The 16,009-nt window shown below is 30.0% G+C and overlaps 1 protein-coding gene across 8 annotated transcripts in view; it reads left to right on the top strand.

Moving 5' to 3' along the window:
• Nucleotides 1-16,009, top strand: part of LOC412993 (glutamate receptor ionotropic, kainate 2) — a 118,532-nt gene that overhangs the window by 91,567 nt on the left and 10,956 nt on the right. For 6 of the 8 annotated variants that reach the window (XR_003304578.1, XM_026440355.1, XM_006558658.3 and 3 more), the window contains 2 exons: nucleotides 2,046-2,249; nucleotides 7,691-7,795. Coding sequence is in view for 7 of the 8 variants with exons in the window: in XM_026440355.1 (XP_026296140.1) it covers nucleotides 2,046-2,249; nucleotides 7,691-7,795 (309 nt within the window). In the remaining variant the exon portion in view is untranslated. The remainder of the gene's footprint in view (nucleotides 1-2,045; nucleotides 2,250-7,690; nucleotides 7,796-16,009) is intronic. The other 2 variants (XM_026440352.1, XM_006558661.3) reach the window with 1 other exon arrangement.

Below are 16,009 nucleotides of genomic sequence, written 5' to 3' on the forward strand. Positions count from 1 at the left end.
GACAAATAATCATAGGAAAAGAAAATTGTACATGCACTTAATCCCCTTTTTTTTAAGGAAAAAATTTAAAAGCTGCATTCGAAGATTTTTTTAAATTGTAGAGCTATTATAGATTTTCAAAAATTTGAAATAATGAAAAAAGTGAGAAAAATCTTAGGAATTGCAGATATTAATTTAATTCTATAATTTCTATTGCGTATTTTTTAAATATTTATTTATTTTATTTACTGTAAAATGTCTGCAAGGGGTTAACAAGTAATTAACAGGATTGGGTATTAACTTTACTTTTCTTCTAAATTTAACTTTTTTCATATATTTAATTTTTTCAATCTTGTTAAACCAATTATGAAATCATTTGAAAATAATATTTTAAAATTTATTGGAAAACACCTTTATTTCTTATTTTATTCGAATCAATTAATTCGTCTCTCTGTTTCTTATTTTTATTCCGAAATAAATATATCCGATCCTGATTTATAGTCACGCATAGATAAACAAACGGTTGAAAATTTAATCAAGAATTTCGTCAACGATCTTCTATCGGTTCTCGAAAACTCACCCCCTTCTTTCTCTGTTCCTCTTTTGAAATACTGCAAGTTGACGTGATTAAGCCGCGAACACACACGACTAATTTGCAATTCGGGGAATATCGAGGCTTCGATGTGCGGGCACGCCTCACTCCCGTTTACCGAAACACTCTATCCAGCGGTGAACTTAAATTAAACTTAAATGAATTGGATTTTCCAATTACTCGACCGCGAACCACCGCGGATTGCCTCCATTTTTTTTTACGTCTCAACGAACACGTATCTACATTGAAATCTCGCGATATCGTTCTTCTTTCGAGTTTAAGAAACGATAAACTTGGGCCAAGTTTTGCCAAGCAAAGCAAGCAACATTTCAACATTTCATGTATAATCGATTCGTCTTCGTTCTCTATAAGATATACGGGATGTTAATATTATTCATAGATATATTCATGGGAGGATTGATTTTAGAGGCAAAAAAAAAACATATAGGTTGGTGTATAAAAAAATTAAATTATAAAGAAAAATGTTAAATTTTAAACGAAGAGAGGATGAATGATAGATGAAACAACTCTATCTCTGTCACCTTGTTGTCTCACTTTATCGCTTTCTAATCGCAAGTTATATGTAATTTGATAAGCCTCAATTTTCTTCTATTTGTTTTACCTTCTATATCGAGTCTCGAAAAATATTCCATATATTATATAATAGATTTTTTGTTAAGAAACCATAATCATAAATCAATTTTTATTTATAGAACATTCTGTATACATAATATATAAGATAACAACCACCACTCGATGCATCATCCCCACGAAAATTTCTTTAAAACAAGCGGAACGACGGTGAAAATGAGGAGGGTGGCACAACCCCTCGTTCTTGCTCCAAGTTAGACGAGCTTTCACGCACATAGTAGATACATTGTCTCGAGGGAGTTCTCGCGGTAATAGTCTATCGAGTAGTAATCCATTTAGCCAGTAATCAGCATCGAATGACGCTGAGTACGAGGTCGTACATTTGCGGTAAATATCGATCAGAGTTGGTCGAGGCACGTGAAACAACTTGATAATCGATAATTGAAATCGCGATTCTTTTCCTCGCGTGACGATTAGAGTAATTCAGAAAATTTGAGTGCAGATCCTGTAAAAGATACAACAAATAAAATAAACTCCTGGAAACTGGAATAAATTGAAAAAATAGATTCTCATTTCTATATATTTACGATATTACGAAATGACAGTAAGGGATGGGTGAAAGATTAAGAGAAAAAAAAGATCTGGTAGATTGAAATCCAGTGTACTGAAACCGAAAGAGGAACGGAGAAAAAGAGGATCGGTGTGAAAATAAAAATAGAACGAGAGAGATCGCTCGAAGGATAGGGTTGAAAAGGCTAGGGGAAGGGTAGAAGGAACGTATACGAATAAAATAATGTAGAAGGAGAGGTCGGAAAAAGGGGAAAAAAGAAGAGGAAGTGGAAGAAGAGGATAGGTAGTAGCCTCCTTTTTGTGGTCCCCATAGGAGCAGCCATACGTTATGGTGAAGAACAGAGGGAATTTCAGCGGGAACGCACGTTACGAGGGCTTCTGCATCGACCTGCTCAAGGAGATAGCTCACATGGTGGGCTTCGGCTACAAGATCGAGCTCGTTCCGGATGGCAAGTACGGCGTTTACAATTACGAGACCGGCGAGTGGAACGGAATAGTGCGCCAGCTGATGGACAAGGTGAGTGGTGTCTATTCTCGAAACGTCACAGTTCCGCGCTGAATTTAATACACGCGCCGAAAGTTCGCCCACGTATTCGACGCACGTCCGAAAGAAGAAGAACACGAGAAGAGAGGCTACACGTCTCTTCGTAAGTATTCAAGAATTCAAAAATTATCTGAGATAAGTGTCCCTATAGACGAGGATACCAAAGGATCGAGAATATAAAGGGGATCGAGAGATGAAATATCGCTTTAGTTAGGTTACATCTCTTGTCATTCGAAGATTTAGTCTGCTCACAAATATATGATTGTAAATATAATAATGATTTATTAATATATTTTTAATTTTTTTTTTTTAGTAGACTCTATATATATAGAGAATATAAAAGATGGTTCTTGGGGCTCGTTACTTATTAAATGGAATAAGGGATAAAAAATTAAATAAAAAATAATGGTGATATATGTACGAAAGAATAAGAGAATTATGCGTGCTAATAAATTGATGAATGTATTCAATATCAAAAGTATATTCTCCACTAAAGAATTTCATTATTCTAATTAGAGAATATAAATGGATCATGGTTGTTCACGATTCGATTTTTTATTAAAATACTTTTTTAATTAAATTTCAATTCAATTTACAAAAGTTTATCAAGATATGCCGTATAAACATTTAATTATTTAATTATATATATAATCCTCGCGTTTGTCAGAAATATTCCTCAGCTCGATGTTCCCTTGTCGCTAAGAATCGAAATCTCGATAATTTCTTTCTCTCAATTGATTCTATATTTTAATTAATCCCGTACTTTTTTTATAGTATACACTCATTCCATGATATTATTATTATTATTATTATTAAATCGTTTATTCATCGATGGAAGCGCTTCTGTCTTTTTTGCAAATCGCACGATTTCCACAGAAAATTGGACAAGGAAAATTGTCGAGGCGTGGAAATTTCGCTCAAGTTGGTAATAACGCTAATTCGCTAACTCCATTACTCGATAGCATTCGATTCCCAAGTTGGCAGGGATCTGCTAGACGTAATCCTCACTTAATCAATCGGGTTCGCGCGTATTACGCCGTTACCTGGTTCGCGCGTGGTTGACAGTTTGAGGAGGGGTGGCGACACGAAACTATGCTTTCGCACCTATCTATATAGTCAGAGGGGTGCATGAACCCTTTCCACCAACCGTTCCATCGCATCGACTCCTGATTTGCATTGCAAACTCTCTCTCGCTCTCTCGATGGAACGTGTCGTCGCGTCCTCCGCGTGTCTTTGTTGACGATAGTTAATCGAGTACGTGAATAGATGCATCTCGAATTCGAGGGAAGTAAAATTCTGATTTTTTCTTTTCCTTTCTTTTTTTTAACCGAATACGTTGTGCTCTGCGTTTTTTTTTTTTTTTTTGTTTTGCAATATTCGTTATTGCCGTCGCAATTTTTCTTTTAAATGAAATAATGTTGCAGGGTGTATACAGGGATGGTATCAGAAATTGGAAAATTATTTATGGACAGTTTTGCAAACTGAACGAAATATTGTCCGCGGAACAATGAAAAAATTGGTAACCAGATTGTTAAAATTAGTGAATGTATAAGAGTACAGGATGGACATATTGGAAAGTAAAGTAAAAAGAATTTTTTTTTTAATTTTTATCATTATTGCAATTTTATATTGAGTGATACATTTAAATTTTTATATTCAGTTTAAATGCATTTTACTGGTAAAACGCATTATTTAACAAAATAAAATTCAATAAAATTCATTAAATTTCATAATTTTTAAGCAATTGTTACAATTAAGGTATCCACGTAATATTTACGTATGAAAGCGTGCGCAAATATTCGATGTTTGCTGAATCGCACGAAATAAATCAAAAAAATTGGTAACGCTTCGTTTGCTTCAGAAATTTTGTAGTGATAAAAAGAAAAAAAATAAGATTAAAACTGTCGCCAAAAAAAATGTACACATATATATATATATGTGTATTTTATACATATATATATATATAAAGTTGTGTATGCAACGTGTACCCAAGTTTGAACGAGGAGGAATTCCTGGACAACTTTTCCAATAAATCTACCGTCGGGAACGGGCTATTCGGTATTCTGCAAAGCTCAAGTCGAATGTGTACTTTCCCGCACGATGCATAATGGATGAATACGGTTTTCGCGGTATCCCATGGAACAATTAATATCGCGGTTTTCGATGAAATTAACGCGGGGATAATTTTCTTACTCGAGCAAAAATTTTCTTCCTTTTTCTTTTTTTTTTTTTCGTTTATTATCGTTTAATAAAGTTTAAGCAGTTTCGATTATAACACATTAAGTAATATTGATGATAAGACTGAAAGAAATATATTGTTCGAGATAAAATAGATAGTAAAAACTGGAATATTTTCATAAGTATTTGAAAATAATATTTCGATTAATATTTAAGCAAGAAAATATGATGTATTTTATAATTTTTTTGATACTTTTCTTGATATTTTATTGCATCTATAATAAGATTATCTTAAAAAATTTAATATAATTTCAATAACGAGACTATATTATATCCTTTAATATTTCAAATACTTTAATGAATATGGAAATTTGATAGTTTGATCAAGATATAACGTAATAGTATTTTATGTAACAGGTATATAATATTTATCTAATATATCATTCAATCCAATAACTCGGGAAAATTTGATTTGGAACGCGTAATTTAATACATTATTTATTCCAATAATCCGCGGAAGTGTGATCCAGATTAATGAATCGGGGTTTGAAAGTACGAGAGTAAAGAAAATCGAGAAACTTCATGAAACGTGGAAATTCGCGATAGAATTAATTCGAGCAAAGATAATTAACGGTTAAACGAAACTCGTTTTAAGGCTGCGTTCTCGCAAAGAAACCTCGAAGAGAAATTCCCTGCGGCAACCGCTACTTTTTTTCCTCTCCTCTCCTCTCAGCTGGGACACGACAGCTGGTACAAAGCGATTCGCTCTATATCATACCACGCCGTGTTATTAATTTTGTCAGATGATCATTAATAATTCTCACGTCGGGTTGGTGGGAAACTGCAACTTAATCACCACGATTTTTCCATAAAAGCGCTACTCTGTGAATTTGATAACGAATAACCGATTCAACTTCTGCCATTCTCTTTTCCTCTATAATACTAGATAGATGTGTATGCGTGCGTGTGTGTATAATTTACGCACACATCTATCTTCTTCTTTTTTTTTTATCAATGATGCTTTTTTTCCTAGAAGAATAAATTATACGTGTATAAATGCATTCGTTGCAGAATTGCTCGATGAATGGGTGAATGATTGAACGTTCCATTTGAAATTCCTTGGATATTACAAGAGACTTATTTGCCATCGTTTAAGTCGATCGAGATCAGTTCGAAGATCGATCGATCGATCGGAATTAAAATGATTAAATAAGACAGAACGCTGACAAATCATCGATTGGAAATTAAAAAGCTCTAACTCGATCATTGGCAATCATTCTCTTGAGATCAGAAAAGTCTGGTTTTCTAAAAGAACTATGAAAATGATAAAATTGATTTAAATAATCGTTTCTTGCTATCTTCTCATTTCATTTTGAATATATTATTAATATACATGTATCGAATCGCATACGAATTTATATTCACAGCATACAAATTCATATGGTTTTCAAAAGTTAAAAAAGATTGAAAAGATCCAAACTTCGCATAAAGTTTGAAAGAATATTTCAAACTTCGCGTGATAAATATTATTCAAATTGTCTGAGATTAATTCTTGAGTTCAAGTAACTTCATAATTTGAATTTTAAAGTTAGTGGATGAGCAGCAAAGTATATATAACGATAAAGATTAACAATGAATATTCGAATAAAAATTAAGAAATTAAATTTTGAATTTGAAATTTCAATATAAAATTAAGTATATCACAATTTTTTTAGTGATACGCATCAATCACAAATCTGGCAATATACACATACTTTATATAATCGAAAAAAATAATTCCAAATGATCCCTTCACTTTAGTCGTGAAACTTATCTCGAGGCAAATATAGATACATAAGTTAAAACGTGTATTGATATCGATTCTAGCGATGGGTTTAAGCGAATGACACCATCAGAATACCATTATAACATTCCAAGCCATTGATTCAAATCCATCACTTGGATTGGATCATGACATATTTAGATCATCGAAATAAAATAATCCTTGAAACGACCGATCGTCGATCAAATGCAAAAAAATGGACAAATCCACGAATGTATAGTCGTGGAAGTTGAACTGTTTCTTTCACCCTTATCGGTCGTGACTGCATACACCGTTTCCAAGTAGTCGTAGCCAGAAATAAATCTGCCTAGCTACCGTGGCGCGCCCCGCGCCACAGTGAGTGCTTTTCCAGACGCTGAAAAAGCAGTCAGATAACGTATACCAACTTCGTGTGTATGCATACAACGTTTTGCCTCCTTTCCAAAAACGTTTCTCGAATCTTTCGCCCTTCTGGCGAATCCTCGTTCGTGCGATTCTTCGTTTTCGTGAAACATGGGACGCCAATTGAGAAGATTTCTCGATGAAATCATTCGATGGACGATGTTCGAGATCCTTTTGAAAATTTTTCGAGGAAATTACGAGAATGAGAAATAAAGAGAAATAATAATTATAATTATAAATTAAAAGTAGAATTGATACAATGAAAATATTTTAAGGGGGAAAAATAAAGAAGAAAAAGAAATTCTTGCACAAGTTGTTGCATAAGATTCTTTCCTTAAGAGAAATATCCTGTTTATAGAGAATATAATAAGTAATATGTACACCATAAAAATGATTTTTAATATAGCTTTAGAGTTGAAAAGATTTCTCGATAAATTCAAGAATCATCATGGATCGACAATGTTGAAGATTCTTTGAATGTTTCCAAGGACATCGATGGACGTTAACCTTCTGAAATAGATAAAAAAGCAGTAGTATAAGATTTTTTTTTCTTTTTTCGTAGAGATTGAATATCGATTATCCCATATAGAGGTGATTTTAACGTAGCTGTAGAATTACGTTTTTTACATCCGATTAGATTATCCCTTGCTTCCTTGAATCCTGCACCAATTGCACGTTACTTTACAATTACACTGGCACCATCACTGCTTCCAACACAAGAATTAGACATAGGATTAGATTAGATATAGGAATATCAATGATCGTGGAGAAAGGTAGGAGAATGCATACGACCATACGCAATCACAGAATCTCGAATCATAGATTCCATCACACATTCATCGAATACGAGTTGGATATTTTGATCTATGTCTTTCACGATCTTTTATTTTTTAAATATTTTAAATTGTAACACTCTTCTCTCGAAACGCATGGATCAATGTTCCAATCGTAATATTCACATCACATAACTTTCCTTTTTACAAATAAATTTCCTTTATTTCCAGTGAGTAATCAATTTCGTCTCTATTCGCAGAAAGCAGATTTGGCTGTTGGCTCGATGACCATTAATTACGCCCGTGAAAGCGTGATCGACTTCACAAAACCGTTCATGAATCTTGGCATCTCGATACTTTTCAAGGTAAGATTCTTTTCTATTCTTCGTTCAAAATGATATTATTACACGATATTTTATTTTCTCGATTTGGTTGATTGAAATTATTATTCTTTTTATTCATACTTATTACTCGCTGATGATATATTATACGTTTAATATGATTTTAATGTAAAATGAATAATTTATATAATGATATATAGTAAAGTTTAACAATTTAAAAAGAGAAAAATTATTATAAAAAGAATTACTATTTTAATGGAGAATTTATAAGCGAGCTGAAGTTGTGCGATTATTGATTGACGAATGCAAAAGTTTGAATCGTGATAATCAAGTGTCGTAGAATAAAGTATATTAAAGAGAAATCAATTATAACTATATATACTAATATAACAATATATATACATACAATTCATTAAATATTAACAAAATATAATTTATATATATATATATATATATATATATATATATATATATATATATATATAACATAAAATTTATATATATATATATATATAACACAAAAAAGAAAGTGCCCAATTCTGTTAAATAGTCGTCATGAAATTCTGCTGTGTCATAGTAAAAAACGTACTATAAAAAATAGGAACACTCGTACTTTAGAAATGGGAACAAATAACAGGTAAATTTACGGGAACATTTTATTGCTCTATCGGTTGCAATATAACAATTCGAAAGTTATGATCGTGTTACAAGATCTAGAACAGACATGTATAATATTTTTTCGTTTAACAAGAATTTCAAAACAATAAATCTATTGTTATTTTCGTATTACGTACATTATCAGTTTAGTAAAAAAAAATTATAATATAAAATTATAATTATAATTATAATATTATAATATATATATATAAATGTTGAATAAAATTTAATTTTATATAAACATCTACAAATATTAAATATAAATCAATCCACAATAATTAATTATGGAATAACTAACGTACATTTATAAGCAGTATAGATTAACTATACCGCATGGAATGAATAGATAAGTCAATCATATAACTAGAAAACTCAACAATATGGCTGTATTTCTAAATCTTTTAAAATTAAAAGAAATTATCAGTACAATATTATAAAAATATGACGGCTTACATTATAAAAGATAAGTTTGTAAAAAGAAAATATCTTTAAAATTAAAATTAAGAAAATTGATGAGAAGACCATAAATTCAAGGCTCACAAAATTAACAATCATAAAATGTAAGTATGCAAAAATAATAAATAGCAAATAATTCACACGTAAGTACATAAAATTGTATAAAAATGTATATTTGAAAATCAAAATATTAGAAAAATTTCGCATGCTATTTAATATCAAACTATATTCCTTTAATAAAAAATAAAAATTTTGATAACTATTATTTCTAATTGAAACTACGATTTTGAATTACGAGAATATAATCTTCGAAAAGCATAAATGATGCGAAATTTTTCTCATATTTAATATATTTATTTTCTTTAATCGTTTACTCTTTTACATATTGTCAAAAATTACTTATATTCTTAATTTTAGGTAAAGAGAACAAACACATTCTCCCAAAATATTACTTTTCAAAGACAAAAGTTTATCAAAGGTAAGTATAAATCGAAAGTAAGTATTTTATTTATCATAAATAATTAGAATTAAGTAAAATGCAAAAAAAAAAGAAACATTACAGATATTACCAACAAATCAATACATAGAGGTAAGTATAAAAGGTAAGTATAAAAGGTAAGTATAAAAGAATAATACTATTCCCCTAATAGAAAATCATATATGCAGAAATTTTTGGTTAAAAGTTTTGGCTTAAAATTTCCACTTTTGATTAGGAGAATATGAGTAGTAAAGAGGTGGCACGTTTAATTTTTCGACAGAGGCACACTCTTAAAAGTTTTGGCTAAAATTTCCACTTTTGATTAGGAGAATATGAGTAGTAAAGAGGTGGCACGTTTAATTTTTCGACAGAGGCACACTCTTAAAAGTTTTGGCTAAAATTTCCACTTTTGATTAGGAGAATATGAGTAGTAAAGAGGTGGCACGTTTAATTTTTCGACAGAGGCAATTCTTAAAAGTTTTGGCTAAAGTTACCACTTTTGATTAGGAGAATATGAGTAGTAAAGAGGTGGCACGTTTAATTTTTCGACAGAGGGACACTCTTAAAAGTTTTGGCTAAAATTTCCACTTTTGATTAGGAGAATATGAGTAGTAAAGAGGTGGCACGTTTAATTTTTCGACAGAGGCAATTTCTTAAAAGTTTTGGCTTAAAGTTACCACTTTTGATTAGGAGAATATGAGTAGTAAAGAGGTGGCACGTTTAATTTTTCGACAGAGGCACACTCTTAAAAGTTTTGGCTTAAAGTTACCACTTTTGATTAGGAGAATATGAGTAGTAAAGAGGTGGCACGTTTAATTTTTCGACAGAGGACACTCTTAAAAGTTTTGGCTAAAATTTCCACTTTTGATTAGGAGAATATGAGTAGTAAAGAGGTGGCACGTTTAATTTTTCGACAGAGGCAATTTCTTAAAAGTTTTGGCTTAAAGTTACCACTTTTGATTAGGAGAATATGAGTAGTAAAGAGGTGGCACGTTTAATTTTTCGACAGAGGACACTCTTAAAAGTTTTGGCTAAAATTTCCACTTTTGATTAGGAGAATATGAGTAGTAAAGAGGTGGCACGTTTAATTTTTCGACAGAGGCACACTCTTAAAAGTTTTGGCTAAAATTTCACTTTTGATTAGGAGAATATGAGTAGTAAAGAGGTGGCACGTTTGATTTTTCGACAGAGGCACACTCTTAAAAGTTTTGGCTAAAATTTCCACTTTTGATTAGGAGAATATGAGTAGTAAAGAGGTGGCACGTTTAATTTTTCGACAGAGGGACACTCTTAAAAGTTTTGGCTAAAATTTTCACTTTTGATTAGGAGAATATGAATAGTAAAGAGGTGGCACGTTTAATTTTTCGACAGAGGCAATTTCTTAAAAGTTTTGGGTTAAAGTTACCACTTTTGATTAGGAGAATATGAGTAGTAAAGAGGTGGCACGTTTAATTTTTCGACAGAGGTACACTCTTAAAAGTTTTGGCTAAAATTTCCACTTTTGATTAGGAGAATATGAGTAGTAAAGAGGTGGCACGTTTAATTTTTCGACAAGGCAATTTCTTAAAAGTTTTGGCTTAAAGTTACCACTTTTGATTAGGAGAATATGAGTAGTAAAGAGGTGGCACGTTTAATTTTTCGACAGAGGTACACTCTTAAAAGTTTTGGCTAAAATTTCCACTTTTGATTAGGAGAATATGAGTAGTAAAGAGATGGCACATTTAATTTTTCGACAGAGGCACACTTTTAAAAGTTTTGGCTAAAATTTCCACTTTTGATTAGGAGAATATGAGTAGTAAAGAGGTGGCACGTTTAATTTTTCGACAGAGGCAATTTCTTAAAACTTTTTGCTTAAAATTTCCACTTTTGATTAGGAGAATGAGTAATTGAACTGTAACATATACATAAATATATTTGTTTTAATGTTTTTTATATAAGTTTTAGTATTTTTATATTTAGTTATTTTAGGTATTTTAGTTAACTGTTAATTTTTTACAGATATTGCCCTTTTTTTTCTTTTATCTTCTTCTTTATAGCAGCATATTTATCTTTTGCATACAATGATATTATTCGTTTTGTCTTATGAAATTTGTTTTCTCATGAAGTGGTTACTTCATCTGTGCTGGTATATTGAAATGTAATCTGTATGAATCTTTTATTATCTTTTATTTATTCTTTTTTAATCTTTTTCATACTTTATCGTTATTTTTTTAAATCTTAATGTCTGATTTATGTCGCTATTTAGTCAGAAATCCTGGAAAGAAGTTTATAAATTAAATTTTTTAAAAATAATTATTTTCTTTGTCACATATTATGCTTTCATAGAAAATTACTTGAAAACTATTAATTAAATCATTCGTAATAATTAATAAAATTTAATATTAATATGCTATTTAGTCAAGTAAAAAGCGTATATATAAAAAAAAAATATTTCTATTGAAAATATATTCAAATGACAGATTAAATGACAAAAATTTATAAAATACTTATATATAAATATTTTAAAGAATTTATGAACTTTTTAAAATTTATATTTTAACAACCTGCTATTATTATATTTTGTTATCTATTCCAATTCATAAATAGTAAAAGAGTTTTGTTTCTGTCTTATTCCATTCGATTAAATATTCCGAACAAAATATATGCAAATATAAATGTGCTCTTGACCAATGGATTTCATCCAGATTAAAGCCAATCTTATTACGCCTTTTAATTTTACTGGCAACATAAAACAAGAATGTCGTCATTGGAACAAACGAAATATATTTAGTTTCAATAAAATATATTTTCCATCACTTTCTTCATTTACTAATACTACGTTGGTTTGTAAATACATATTACAATTCATATAATTAAATAAAATATATAAATTCAGTGAAATCTAAACGAATTTCTTATATTATAACAATATACATTAACATAAATAAATAATTGTTAATCAAACAATTATTGCAATTCCATCAAACGAGAAATAAACGATAATTATTTTTTAGTGATGCGTGAAAAATTGTAATCTGCCACATCCTTGATATTCATATTCTCCTAATCAAAAGTGAAAATTTTAAGCCAGAAGAAACTGACTCTGTCGAAAAATTATGCTTGCCACCTCCTTGGTACTCATATTCTCCTAATCAAAAGTGGAAATTTTAAGCCAAAACTTTTAAGAAATTGACTCTGTCGAGAAATTAAACGTGCCACCTCTTTACTACTCATATTCTCCTAATCAAAAGTGGAAATTTTAAGCCAAAACTTTTAAGAAACTGACTCTGTCGAAAAATTAAACGTGCCACCTCTTTACTACTCATATTCTCCTAATGAAAAGTGGAAATTTTAAGCCAAAACTTTTAAGAAACTGAATCTGTCAAAAAATTAAACGTGCCACCTCTTTACTAGTCATATTCTCCTAATCAAATGTGGAAATTTTAAGCCAAAACTTTTAAGAAACTGACTCTGTCGAAAAATTAAACGTGCCACCTCCTTGGTACTCATATTCTCCTAATCAAAAGTGGAAAATTTAAACCAAAATATTTAAGAAATTGCCTGTGCCGAAAAATTAAACGTGCCACCTCTTTACAACTCATATTCTCCTAATCAAAAGTGGAAATTTTAGCCAAAAAATTTAAGAAATTGCCTGTGTCGAAAAATTAAACGTGCCACCTCTTTACTACTCATATTCTCCTAATCAAAAGTGGTAATTTTAAGCCAAAACTTTTAAGAAACTGACTCTGTCGAAAAATTAAACGTGCCACCTCTTTGTTACTCATATTCTCCTAATCAAAAGTGGAAATTTTAAGCCAAATCTTTTAAGAGTGTGCCTTTGTCGAAAAATTAAACGTGCCACCTCTTTACTACTCATATTCTCCTAATCAAAAGTGGTATCTTTAAGCCAAAACTTTTAAGAAATTGCCTCTGTCGAAAAATTAAACGTGCCACCTCTTTACTACTCATATTCTCCTAATCAAAAGTGGAAATTTTAAGCCAAAACTTTTAAGAAATTGCCTCTGTCGAAGAATTAAACGTACCACCTCTTTACAACTCATATTCTCCTAATCAAAAGTGCTAATTTTAAGCCAAAACTTTTAAGAATGTGCCTCTGTCGAAAAATTAAACGTGCCACCTCTTTACTACTCATATTCTCCTAATCAAAAGTGGTAATTTTAAGCCAAAACTTTTAAGAGTGTGCCTCTGTCGAAAAATTAAACGTGCCACCTCTTTACTACTCATATTCTCCTAATCAAAAGTGGAAAATTAAACCAAAACTTTTAAGAATGTGCCTCTGTCGAAAAATTAAACGTGCTACCTCTTTACTACTCATATTCTCCTAATCAAAAGTGGAAATTTTAAGCCAGAACTTTTAAGAAACTGACTCTGTCGAAGAATTAAACGTGCTACCTCTTTACTACTCATATTCTCCTAATCAAAAGTGAAAATTTTAAACCAAAACTTTAAAGAAACTGATTTTGTCGAAAAATTAAGCGTGCCACCTCCTTGCTACTCGTATTTTCCTAATTAAAAATCAATTTAGCCAAAACCTTTTGGATTTAAAATTTCTTAGAAATGGCACCTTTTTTCCATTTTTATTCTTTTAATATAAAATCGAAATGTTAACTAAATCTTTAAAATTTAAAATTTCTTGAAAAATTTATATATCTTCCTATCATATTATATTCTTTTAATACAAAATCAATATTTTTAGTAGTTCTTTGACTAAATTTTATAATATACAAATTTGTAATGAAGGTATATAATTGCAAATTTATGTATATACTTATTTTTTAATGTTACAATATTGTCAGATATTTTTTAATAATTTTTTTAAGTTTAGAGGATTGAATATTGTAAAATCAATAGAAGCATGCTAAAAACATTAACAAGTGATAAATTTGTTACAGAAACGATATCAAAATGACACTTGTGCAGAAATTATAACGAGAATAATAATGAAGATAGGGAGAGAGCAAACGATCGTCGTAGTCTCTAAATAAAATTTTCTAGACGATCGTGACTCGTTCAATTTTAACCTCGTTTTGCGCTCCACGTTTTCACCTTTTATTTGCTGGCTATCGATGGAAAAATCAATCGACCATTTCTCAATTCGGATGAATTTACAGGAGAATCGTGCCAGTTCCACTTCTGATTCTCGACAATTTTCCTCTTCCGTTACTTTTGCCTTTTTATATCGTCTCTATTATATCGTCAAAATCGCGAGAGACTAAACAACGTACAATCATCGAGCACGAAATAATAAATCCAGTTAATATAACAATATGAAGATAATCAATGTTTTTCAACAAATCATTCTTTAAAGATTCTCTGTGTTTTCTTATTTTTATTTTTTTTATATTATAATGTTTTTATTATTATAAGTTTGTTGGATCCAATTTATAATAAAAATTATTTTTATTTGTTAAGTTTATTATAATTTATTTTTTAATCTTTTTGTTAATACATCATTATAATATGCGCGAAGGAAATTAAAAATAAAAAGAAAATGAAAAAGAAATTAAATTAGAGAATTAATTTCTAATTTATCTCATTTTATTTAAAGCTTGGAAAGAAATAAGAAGTCTCCATTTCTTTTATTCTTTTCTATTATTTTTTCTCTCTTTTCCTATTTCATTGTCAAATGAAAAATCTCAAATAACTATAATTTAATCTTATTCTTTTTTAATAAAAATTAAACGTATTCTAATTTAATTTATTTTATCTATTTATCATCGAGATAAAATTGCTATCAATTCCTTTTCCTGTCCATTTCATCGTCAAAAATCACAAGTGAAAATAAATGGCATGTATAATTATCATTAATTCAAACTCGAAACTTAATGAGTTAGTAATAAAATCATTCGACTTATCCAAGATATATTTTCTGAACGATGACAAACTGCAATTAATCTCGTTCCATATTCACCACGCTGTAATTAATATTTCAGTCGGAGCTTGTTTAAATTTTGCGCTTGTGTTTTCACGTTTTTAAAGCAAAGTGGTTTTTCTTTCCCTGTTACTTTTTTTCGCAGCAGACAAAGGGATTGGACCTTTTCGTAAATAACATGACACGCGTTGTTCGAATGAAATCGTTAAGGCTTATGTCTCATGTTGTTACTGTTATTCTTGTTAATTCATATCACAAACTTGTTAATTGCCAGCAAATTTTCTCTGTCGACTTACTTCTATAGAATTATAAAGCTCGGTAATGAATACAGGGAAAGAGGAGAGAGAGAGAGCTATTCTTTCATATCGTATCGTGGAAAACGAGTTGATACGGAACACTGATTCTTATTTTCCGAGAATTTCTTCAATCGTGTAATTAATCGTCTAAATTCAATCGAGACCGAACATGAGCTTACGAATAATTCTAGGAAATGGAATTAATCTGTAGAAATTCTGAAAAACTTTATTTATCATTTCTGGAAATATTCTTTATTATCCATTGTAATTAATTTCAACGAGAATACTTGCTAAACTTGTTATCTGTTTCATATTTATAATACATTAATAAAGGGTTCTTGAATTTTTTTATTTGTGTAATTTTATTGTTTAAAATATGATACAAAAATATATGGTAATGATGGAACCTTATTGTTAAATGGTCTAATAAAAAATAATACTGCAGTATCACTTATTACATATACAATAAATTATATTTT

The sequence above is a fragment of the Apis mellifera genome, linkage group LG4, assembly GCF_003254395.2.
Source record: "Apis mellifera strain DH4 linkage group LG4, Amel_HAv3.1, whole genome shotgun sequence".
Lineage (NCBI taxonomy): Eukaryota > Metazoa > Arthropoda > Insecta > Hymenoptera > Apidae > Apis > Apis mellifera.